Source organism: Salmo trutta, chromosome 10, assembly GCF_901001165.1.
Source record: "Salmo trutta chromosome 10, fSalTru1.1, whole genome shotgun sequence".
Taxonomy (NCBI): domain Eukaryota; kingdom Metazoa; phylum Chordata; class Actinopteri; order Salmoniformes; family Salmonidae; genus Salmo; species Salmo trutta.
In genome coordinates, this window is record NC_042966.1 from 13,624,185 (window position 1) to 13,636,122 (window position 11,938).

At 40.4% G+C, this 11,938-nt stretch overlaps 1 protein-coding gene across 1 annotated transcript; it reads left to right on the forward strand.

Annotated features, from left to right (window-relative positions):
- The first annotated feature begins 4,456 nt into the window (after positions 1-4,456).
- On the forward strand, positions 4,457-8,303 carry LOC115201148 (protein phosphatase 1 regulatory subunit 3C-B). Its single transcript, XM_029764485.1, has 2 exons — positions 4,457-4,816; positions 5,689-8,303. Exons 1-2 carry the CDS (start codon positions 4,803-4,805, stop codon positions 6,635-6,637), a joined length of 963 nt encoding a protein of 320 aa, XP_029620345.1. The 5' UTR covers positions 4,457-4,802; the 3' UTR covers positions 6,638-8,303.
- The last annotated feature ends 3,635 nt before the right edge of the window (positions 8,304-11,938 follow it).

Here is an 11,938-nt window from a genome sequence, read left to right on the forward strand (position 1 = left end):
GAATGCACTGTGTATGCATTACATATTGGCTTATAGATAAAAAACGGTTATTTGTGCCGATGTAAAAGTGGTGTTTGGAGTACTCAGTAGGGTTTTCATGGGGCACAGTTTTCTCTGTCGTTGCCAATGTAATAGGCGGAGTAAAAGGCCAGCAACACTGTATTATTCTGTGCCCCATGAAATATATAGATTCTACAGACCCTACTGAGTACTCCCAATGCCACTTTTACTTTTGCACATGGAAGTTGTTTTTATAAAAATCAATATGTAATTTATAGGCCTACAGTCTTCTGCATTGGGACCACTGGAATGGGTGGACTAAAAAGTGCTGCTGGATATGTAGAACTCAGTCCCCCAAGAAGTAACACCATATATAGGTTCTACAGACCCTACTGAGTAATCCCAATCCCACTTTTACATCAACATAAATAATAGTTTTTTCTATATAAACCAATATTTCATTAATGTGCAGTGTATTGCATTGCAGTGCATGGAGTGGGTGGAGTAAGGAGTCATCAGCACTCTGTATTACACCCGCTGCCCAGCACAATAGAGCAATTTACGTTTTGTAGACTTTATTGAGTAATTCCAATTACACATATTGTATTTGATTAAAAGTGTATTTCTTTACCCTACACAATCGCTTTCAACATTCCAGTAGTGGTGTAAACTTACGAAAGAAATGCTGGTATAAATAATAGAATATTAAAAAGTATGTCAAATCATCCTTTTTTTGAAGGCAGTTGCAATGCTGTGAAAAACAATTGTACAGAACGAGAGTTTAAAAATAATCGATGTTTCCAAATTCTATCATGTCTTTGTAGAGGGACTCTTATTTGGAGAATAAACAAATCAGCGATTGTGCTGCTAGCATAATGCTGCCAGGAGAACGGTTCTAAAAAAAACGAGGTATTTTCACCCATCACGTGATGAGACGCTTAAAATCCAGTCTTGCTGCTGTGCTGAGCATCGCCTCTGGTTGTGACTCCTTTTTGTAATGAAACCACTTATGAAACATTATGCACTGACTGGAAATCGAGTTATCTATGAAATAAAGGTCACACTTACTTAAAAAACATAATTTCATTATTATGAGGAAGAATATGATCATCTAATTGTCTCTTCACTGCAGTCTCTTCTTAATTTGTCACTGGATGGTGCTTCTGGTCACATTTTTGCAGTAGCAGGCCTATATGCCTGTTATATTCATACCACCTATACAACCCTACAGAAAATGCTCAAAAATGGTTTATACTTCAGGTGGAAAATAATATGGGAAAGAATTTTATGCAATATTATTATCAAGTTATTACCCCATACTGTCTATTTAATGTAATATACGTCTATGCTAGTTTCATGGTATGCTGGGCCTGCTCTTGCCATACATCTCACCTCTTGTATCTGTCCAATGGCTGACCACCAGTTTTCACAATAATTTTTTTTTTTAAGTGAGTTTGACATTGAATTTTCTGTGTAAATACCGGTGTATTGGCTCCACTTCAAGTGGTCTGGACAACTGAGCATTGTCCGATTTATCACAGATCAGATAGCCAGTTGTGCCATCCCAAAACCTGCACATGAAATGAATAATGAGTTCTCTATGATAAATATTTAAGGAAGATAATTCAACCCTTCAAATAAAGAAACATATACTGTATGTGCTATTTTCATTTTCTGATTACTATTTTCAATCTTATTGTAGAGCATGGTGTTTGCAACGCATGGTGTTTGCAACGCCAGGGTTGTGGGTTCGATTCACACGGGGGGCCATGTATGAAATGTATGCATTCACTACTGTAAGTCGCTCTGGATAAGAGCGTCTGCTAAATGACTAAAATGTAAATGTAAATGTATGTAATGTCAAGACTCTGGACTGTTCATATTGACTATACAACTAGAAATATACCATATCACCAACATTTTCCAAAATGGAAATATATACTGTACCAGTCAAAAGTTTGGACACACCTACTCATTCAAGGGTTTTTCTTTATTTTTACTATTTTCTACATTGTAGAATAAAACAATGAAATGTCATATGGAATCATGTAGTAAACAAAAATACAAAGATTGTGCAAAGCTGTCATCAAGGCAAAAAGGGTGGATACTTGGAAGAATCTCAAATCTCCAATGTATTTAGATTTTTTTTAACAGTTACTACATGATTCCATATGATTTACAATGTAGAAAATAGTAAAAAATAAAGAAAAACCCTGGAATGAGTAGGTGTGTCCAAACTTTTGACTGGTACTGTAGTTCTTCGGTTGAAGGGTTCCATTTTCAACACAAAAAAATGGAATGAAATTGATGATATGAAGTGACTTCTATTTCCAATGACCTATGTAACTACAGTCTGGTGAGGACAAGGCAAAAGCATCTGAACCTGTCGTGCTAAAAATACTTCTCAGTAGCTGCCGGGCCCCTGTTTCTGGCCCTCTATTCATATCAGCACCCCCTATGGGCTGTTAGGAGAGTACTTAAATGTGGGAAGATCTGAATGTGGGAAGGACTCCTTCTATGATGTCATTTCATATGGTAGTGTGAATCATCAGTTTATTGGTTGATACTGTATATGAACCAAATAAGCCACATTCAAAAAGATACCAACAAATAGCTCAGTAGACTATACTTATCAAAAGTTGTGGTACATGTCTACAAAGGACCAATCATCATTTTGTTGGCCCAATATAGTATGGATTACATCATGATATTTTTAAAGGGACGAGTATGCATTTTGGCTGCATTTCAAAAATATGTCCCTACTCCCTAAGAATAATTTATGTCATTTCAAGTCTGAAACAATGTATTTTTCTACTCAGTTGGGTTGTTCGACAGACTGCCACATTAAACACTGTAGAGTAAATCCTTCAGGTAGGCCTACCATCTGACCTTACCAATCCAGAATTCATAACAATTCATTGTTGTGATATGGGTACTCTACCACTTGCAGGGATATCAGCCAGGAAAGCATTTTGACCTGAATAAAGTTTGAACTACGCATCTTGGTCAATCATTCAAACCACATCCAAATTGTAGAGGAAATATCCAACACAAGAACAGAAAAGATTTTGTTACAAATAGAAAGAACCGCTTAATAGCACAACTATAACAGAAGTTTGCAGTGTTTTCTTGGGCCAGTGCCTCGGGTATAAGGAACTCTAAAGATTTGGATCTGAAGGCGTTCCCACACAGTAGTGTTCGTTTTGCCTCCGGAAACGTATTAATAATGCTGACTCATTTGAAATTCCAATGACAGTATGGTGGAAGAAAACGCAGGTGAGGTGTGCACGTTTAAAGGATATTGAACCATGTGAAACTAAGCCTCAATGGGTCCTGATATAAAGAAAGCAACAGGCACACTATTATGGCTATTTTAGGCTGCTGCTGCAATTTCATCCTTACTTAGATACTATATTTAGAGAGTCACTTACACTATCTCTGTGTGTCACTAGTGTTTTTCAGTTGCTCAGGAAGTTACTGTATAACAGTGAGCATGCATTCTGCAGATATGCAGGCCGTCATTAAACCTAACTTCCTGTTATGCAAAAACCAACGAATGTGCAAGAACTCCTGACTGTGACCGCTAGACCTACAGTACACTGAACCAGGGAAGCGCACTACTTGGCTTCAAGCCAAATGGTTGCTATGAGGAAATAGGTTGCAATCAGAAACGTTTTTCAGACAGACTACTGTGTGAGAAACCTTTTTTGCCTTTACCAAGTTTTTATATACCCTATCTAGATTGGATTGTTTTAGTATTTGCTTTTACATTCGGGGATGTTACACATCATATTGTGAAAGTAGATCATCCATTTACACAGTTGTAACTCAAGTCAGTTATGGAACGGAAATTCTTTAAATATTCCTACTGCAATGATGTAAGAGTCATGTACAGCACCTTATCTCCCCGTAGAGACGAGAAGAATCTCAGTCACGTCCAAGCTAAGAAGAGCTACAGTAATCTGCACTGCTCTAAAGCCAGCAGAGACAAATATAAACAGTTTCCCCAGGACGCTTCAGTGCAGAAGTTGTCCTAGCAGATGATCATACCCCTATGATGAACTGATACTCTGCTCAGACAAGTTCAAATAGATTTGCTGTGTCAGGGTGGAGGTATTTCAAAGCCTACAGCTGCCTGAGATCTCAAAGAAATGTCTCCCAGCTCAGGCTCCCACTTTGGCATGGTTATATTTAGATTATGATCCCCTAATTTTCCAACTAGAGTTAGTTAGACCTGGAATTTCACAAATAGGTTAATGGAATGGTACGAAATGCCTCAGGTCTATCTTCAAAATATGAGATATGGTATTATAGATGTCTATAATGTATAGACTACAAACGATGTGTTATTGACATGCACGTATTTAGTTGCTAAACATAAAAACAACCAGCAGAGGTCTATTATTACTAAAAATCGAAATATTCTCCATTCCCCATCCTGCAACGTAACCTGAACCGACTAGACGTTTCAGCACCTCGGGTAGGACGGTAGACGCGGAACGCTGAGCTGGTCGCTGATTGCTCGAGCGCTCGGCGTTTGGCTTTTCCATTGGCTATCATCCGGGGTTCATTTGAAGCAGTATGCGAGTCGTCCGGATGTGCAGATGGAGACTGGAGAGCGCTTAAGCCATTGTCAGTACAGCTGGACTGCAGAGGTGAAGTGGGCGTGCCACGCAACGTTCGGGATCCTCAACCTTCATTGGAATGGCAAAATAAAAAAATAATACAATTCTGTTCTTATGAAGTTAGTCCGTTTATTCATCAGCAACATTTAAAGTTTCGGGCTGTTTCAACGCTTTCCAATGAATTGCACAAGGTAAGCTCACAGTGCGTCATATATGAAGCGCTTCGATGGAACGAACTACTGTCATTGGATGGGGCATGAATTTTGAACTGCGCAATTAATAAAAACGAAAAGTTTCTTAAATATAATCGTTTTTCAATCCCAGGTGAGATTACATCTGTGGATGAAATAGAATAGATTGACTCACTAACCAGTTTTCTTTCGCCTGTGATACTTTTTATTACATTTTCATTGACCGGCCAGTATTGTTGCATACCACTAGATAAAAGGTCACCTATTTATACCCAAGCCTACTGCCCCCATCATCTACATGAAAACTATAAACCTATAGTCAATGTGGCACAGCCATTATCGTTTGAGCAAGGACTTGAAAGTTGGATAGCTGTTTATCTACTGGGCTTTAGTAAGCTATTGCTGAATATTTTCTGGAAAATAATTAGGCCTATTTGAATTGTAAAAGTATGCAATATAGCTCCCTGCATACGATTATTATAGCCTGCTATAAACTATTTTGAGTATTATTATCAATGTAGATGTTCAAACTGTTCCAGGAACAAATGTATTGAATACTTTTACACATCTGTGTTGGATTAATTTAGATGACAGGTCACTTTCAATTAATGAACTACATCAATCCCCCAAAAATAACGAAAGCATTTCTGCATACAATATTACTACGAAAGTGTGGTTTGAGTATGCCTAAAATATTGTTACCTCTTACACAGCATAGCCTGTGCACAGACTTCTGACATGAGTTACTTTCTTTCTATTACTTTCTTTGACCACATCCTGCATGGGCTTGACTATTTTCAGTTTCACCTGAACATATAACAGTTTCACCTAGAACCTCGTTGTCCTCTTGGTACGGTCTTCTTTTTCAACAGGGTCCTACACATGTTGAACACCAGGCCGATGCCAGGTCCTATCATGCCAGTAGATGTAGCCATGAGGATCTGCCTGGCAAGCTCTCCGCCCCTCCGCAGCTTCTTCAGCACGTACGAGGACTGCCGATCGCGAAACCTGGCCAACTGCTACAAACCACTGAGGCCGTGCATCAGCTCCAAGCAGGAGGTAGAGGCCTCCAGCCTGGGATGGAAGAGTCCCAAGGCCAACGGGAAGAAGCGAGTGGTCTTTGCAGATTCAAAAGGCATGTCACTAACGGCCATCCACGTGTTCAAGGAGTTTGAGGAGGACCCACTGTCTGACCTGCAATTTGACCTGTCTGACCTGGCCAATGACACCAACGGCCTGAAGGTCTCCATAGAGAAAAGTTTTACTCTGGACTTCCCTCAGCCTGCTGCAGATTACCTTGACTTCAGGAACCGGCTTAAGAAGAACCAAGTGTGTCTGGAGAACTGCACACTCCAGGAACGGTCACTCACCGGCACTGTGAAAGTCAGGAACGTAAGCTTTGAGAAATCGGTCTCCCTCCGGATAACGTTTGACTCGTGGAAAACGCACACGGACGTTGCGTGTACGTACCTGAACAATGTGTACGGTTGTTTGGACACGGACACCTTCGCTTTCACCGTCGACCTGCCAAGTTCTGTGCCCTCACAGGAGCGTGTGGAGTTCTGCATTTGCTTCACCACCCAGGATCAGACGTACTGGGACAACAACGACGAGAAGAACTACAAGTTGCTCCACAACGACACAGACGCAGACCAGACCAGCAACCCCATCATCCGGGCCACCGCACCAGTGGTGTTCAAGAGAGACGGCAAGACGACGGAGATGGAGTTTGACCAGTTCGGGAGCCCGAGGACGTCCAGTGGATTCTTCCCTGAATGGCAGAGCCAGGGACGCATAGAGACCACGGCCCCATACTGGTGAAGCAACAACAAGGCCTTTATGAGAAATCCACAAGATGCGCTCATAACATCAACTCCATTTGAGTGACAGCAGAACATTTAACTGTGTGTTCATATTAGAGTGCTGGCTGACCCCCCCCCCCCCCCAACAATGAAGATATAACCACAATCTGAACCGTTAAGATGACTGGAGCGTCAACCGTTGCGGTCATTGTGGGGCCCTAGAATGGACATATTTGTTTTTGTCACTGCAGTGGAAACATTCAGAATGTGCTGTCTCTTCATGTTTGTGGGTATATGTGAAGTAACAGAAATCTATAAACATCCATTTGATCCTGTAACCACCTGTTGTTGTCACCGAGTTAACCCCCTAATCATTGTGTACCTGTACACAACATAAAGCATTGTGGTAAAATGCCATCATAGCCACACAAATATTATGATTTCAATTGCCTGGAATTAATTACAAATTGCGAAGGGCATTAAAGGCTCAGATATAATAGTGTACTCAATTGTTGCAGTGAACTAAAGCATTTTATAGACTTGGAAATGTGTTCAATTATGATTTGTCGTAACATAGATGCCTTCCTTTGTAATGTTACTTTAATTGTCCGTTAAGCAGTTTGTAATTTAATGGCATTACTTCACCACCTGTACACACAGTGCATAAAGCTGATTTCAAAAACAGAAAGACCACTCCAAATTTGGGAGCCTGCACTTTAATTCATATTTTTAGCATTTAGGTTTAGCATTTTGTACATGGAGAGTTGTTTTGGTGAGTTTATATCAACATAATTAGCTTTATTTGCCCTATAATAGCTGGACCTATTCCTTGGTGTTAGATGTACGGTAAACCACCAGAATATCAGTATAATGTACGTAAGTCACCCGAATGTTGCCAGACATTGTTGCCAGAGCACCCAACTTTGCACTGACTGAAATATGGCATGCCTTTAAAATGTGAGAATGTGAAAGAATAAGAAGTTGAAAGTGGAATAATTTGGTACGACATAAAGTACTTCATATTGAAGTTGTCTAAAATGCCATGGTACCATTTGATTGAAGACTTTCAGGTGAAAAAAAATGAAAAGCAATACAGGTAAATATGCATGACGATACCCCAGCATATTATCAATTAGGTGTAGACCTAAATGGGGCACCTTTCTTTTTTCACTTACCGCTTTTCCTACGTCCATTGTATTTGTGAAAATCCTTCACATGCAAACACATTCAATGTGTCTCTTCCTAACCTGCTCTTCTAATTGTTTGCTGCTACTGTACGGATGTGCTGTTCTATCTTCAATGTGTTTCATGGACCCGTGCTATGTGAATTGTCTCCTATGGGAAAAAAAGGGGGATGAGAGTGAGGGCAGTGGGGATGTAATTTAAGGAATGTATGAGTAAGTAAGGGAAGTGCTTAAAAGGGAAATGAATGGAAAATAGGTCAGTGTTAGAGGGCTATGCTTGGGACTGAGGATCCAGAGTTTACCAGACAGCGGTGAACGCTGTTACCTACTTTGTTTCTGAAATGGAAATAGGGTCGAATGTAAAGGGCTACGACACAAGCCGTGGTGTCTAACCGCCAGCATGTTTTTTTTCTACAGCAAGGAAAGGTCTCTGTGTGTGTGAGAAATGGTTTACTGTTTTCTGTGTTCCTTTCAGAAATAAAAAATCTAATGTTTATAGGGTGAAAGACTCCTGACTTTTCAATCTGGATTTTATGTATGAGATTATTATGTTGTCTAAGCAGTATTATCCAGCTGGGATCACCGTATGTGCAATACCATTGTCTAAAGCTCAAGTACAACATTCTTAATGACATTTTGTGACTAAACAGGGTGCACAAATTATAAAAGTGGTGTGACTCTTATTACAAAGTATATTTATACAGGGGTGACCCGTTCAAACAATCAAGCAATTGAGAGCAGACACAAACAGTCATCTGGTCATCTATGCACATTTGAACATCTTGGCTGTGTTCTGTTATAATCTCCACCCGGCACAGCCAGAACCAGGCCACCCCTCATAGCCTGGTTCCTCTCTAGGTTTCTTCCTAGGTTCTGGCCTTTCTAGGGAGTTTTTCCTAGCCGCCGTGCTTCTACACCTGCATTGCTTGCTGTTTGGGGTTTTAGGCTGGGTTTCTGTACAGAACTTTGTGACATCAGCTGATGTAAGAAGGCCTTTATAAATACATTTGATTGATTGATTGATTGATAGTAGGTCAGGGTCTGGTCGATTGTTGGTCCATATGTTTCCAGTGTCGCATGTGACGCACTTCTCTCAGAAAGAGCAGAGATCCTCACTTAAGAATGCTGAGGAGACAAATAGCCACGCAGGCAATGTTAACAGACGGCCGTAGAGCACTGGGCAGATAGAGAGCATGACTCATTGGCCAAGATTGATGAGCTGCCAGATGTATGAGCATAGACCAGACAGGTCGGTGCTATTATTAGAGACAGAGAGCAGAGCAGACGATAACACAGACTGTGTGAGCATAATGATCGCTCTGCCTGCTAACCAGCACGTACAGCCATTTGCTGCGAAAGCTGTTTAGAAATGCAGTTTTCTTCAGGATGTACTGACCCGGAAGAACTTGGCATGTTTGTCTTTGCATTCAGTCAGAGTGTAGAAGAGAGAGAATGACACAGAGACGAAGGGAAAGAAAACTTCTCCCGGACAGGTCGAGTGGGGAGACTTCTGTGTTTACTGTTTGAACGTCAGAGTTGAATTGAGCGAGTCAGTGACTATCAGGTTTAGATTGGTTAAAGCAAGGAGATAGATCCGATTAGGTAGCTAAGAAGCATCGTCTTGATAGCATTCAGTGGTCTGTCCCCTAGCTGAGGCTTATCGCTTGTTTTCGGACTCGTCTTGTTCTGCTTCTGACTGCCTGTCTGTCACAGGGACAGATGGTCAGAGATTGAGAGTCAACCCACTCATCACATGCATGAATCGATCAGCACGTAAACACCTGAACAAATATCACAAAGCAAATAATACTATTTTCAGCTAGTTCAAATAAATTGTATCAATAGAGTACAGAAACATTGTTGGAATTGGCATAGCCTACCCTGCAAATAATGGCACCCTGAAATGATATAATCTGCTTGTTAATAACGCAGGACACTTCAATAATATCATATGGATATGCATTTCACACATAAACTTACCAAGGCTATCACAAGTATGATGGACGTAGCCAGCTTTTGTGATTAATCAGACATGATCCATCTCTAGGTAGTCCATCAACTTTCTCATAACTTGCTTATAATAATCTACTGTAAGTAGAAATGGGGAAGATTTGCGGCAATCAAGCCATGTGTCCTTGTGTGCGTTGGCCAGGATCTCACCACCTTTTCGAAGTCAAAAGGTCAAATACAGTACTTCAGATAGCAACTGTGGGCGCTACTAACTGTCCAGTCACTCTACGACTAGACATGTCATATTACTTACTCATTCACACCTGCCCTTTACACTGCCAATGCCTTACTCTAGCCAGCATCCCAGAATGGATCCTTGGTTATTAACACCTTGTCAATGAGCCCATCAGCCTGCCTGATGTGTGTTAACTTTGGTTACTCATCAGAAAGAGTTCAATGAGTCGTTAGGGAATATAGTGTTTCCAAAGACGTTATGGAGTTATAATGACAAATACGTTTGAATTCCATTAAAATTCCAAAGAATTCCAGACACATGTCCCTTAAAGCTGGATACAGTATATGGGGTTGTCAGTGGTTCACCAATAGTAGAGAATCCACTACAGGTCAACTCAGTATTGACACGGTATCAGCTTGAACATTGAAGCCAAAGTAAAGATCAGTGTTTGTAATCAGGTTATTGGGAAACAGGATGTTTCATCATTGTTTACTGACAGAGTTCAGTCATTTTCATGTTGCTGGTTACAGTGAAAATTATGTTATTTTGTCAGGGACAATATAAGGGCCTGTCTCAATTAATTGTTACAGGATCAGCATATAAAACTGGATTCAGACTTGAAACATTGGTTTTGTCTTTCCATGTACTGTACACTGTTAAAAAATCGTGTTGTTTTTAAGGTAACAGTAATCCTAACATTAACCTTACAGTAATGTACTGTTAAACCAAAGTTTCTTTGGTATTTACGGTAACATACTGTACAACATTTTACAGTAACTTACAAGTAACTGGCTGCCAGTAAGTTACTGTAAAACAACAGGATTTTTTAACAGTGTATGTATGTCCTTAATCTTTTGACAAAAAAATTTACAAACCAATGACTGGACTCTGTCAACTGACGTTATTGCATACTATTTCTGGTAGAGGTCAGAGAGGTCAAATGAAAGAATCCATCTCTATGAACTTGAACTTCATCTCAAGTCCATGGAACTATGGTGATTAGTCAAATGTCAGTCTTGTGTAAACATATGATGTCTTTACAAGGGTAGGGTTTTCTGTTCTTTCACTTGGTCACCTAGTACACGTCACACCTTGGAAAGAAACATATGAAACACTTGCCCTCTCCCATGCTCTCTCTCCTTAGTATTTGGATTTACTTTGGAATTACTTCATGTGGTTTTGATACGTGCTACTCTGATGTGAAAGCATTGTAGCTGTGATCTTCTAATGAGACACGGCATATTGGCAGACTAAGACATTCAAATTCCGTCCATTATTTATTCATTATCAACTTGTCTACTGCAGAACGTTTTGTAGAGTTGACACTTGTCTCTTCATTTGATACAGAGTTCCGATTTACAAAAATAGGTCTTCTACCTAGAGAAACTAGGGACACGAGTGGCTTGTTTCGAAGTACATCTAAAGCTTGATTATACCTATAGGGCACAAGATAACGAGAGTGACTGACTGTTTTATATGTCAGACAGAATTCACTTGGGGGAAACAACGTCTAAAGAATTCTTGCTGAACTCCAAGCAACCCCCAAAATACCAGACACTACCCCATAGAGGCAAAACATGGCATCTATAGTGAATTCTAGTGACTCCTGATCGATCATCAAGTGTGTGTGTGTGTGTGTGTGTGTGTGTGTGTGTGTGTGTGTGTGTGTGTGTGTGTGTGTGTGTGTGTGTGTGATTGTAATGTCTATTACTTAATGGTCCTTACTTTGTTACTAGTGGGTGACATTGGGCAGGTTAGCGGGCCCCAACATCTCCAAGGTGTCTCTGTACTGTACATCATCGGAAGAGGTGGACACTGAATATGTAACACTTTCTTTGTCCTAAAGTCACATGCTGTGACCAGATCATGTTAACATCCTCCTCTTATATGTTGTGCTGTCAAGCACTCACATAGAATGTAATGACATCATAGGGGGCACGAGGCGACATCA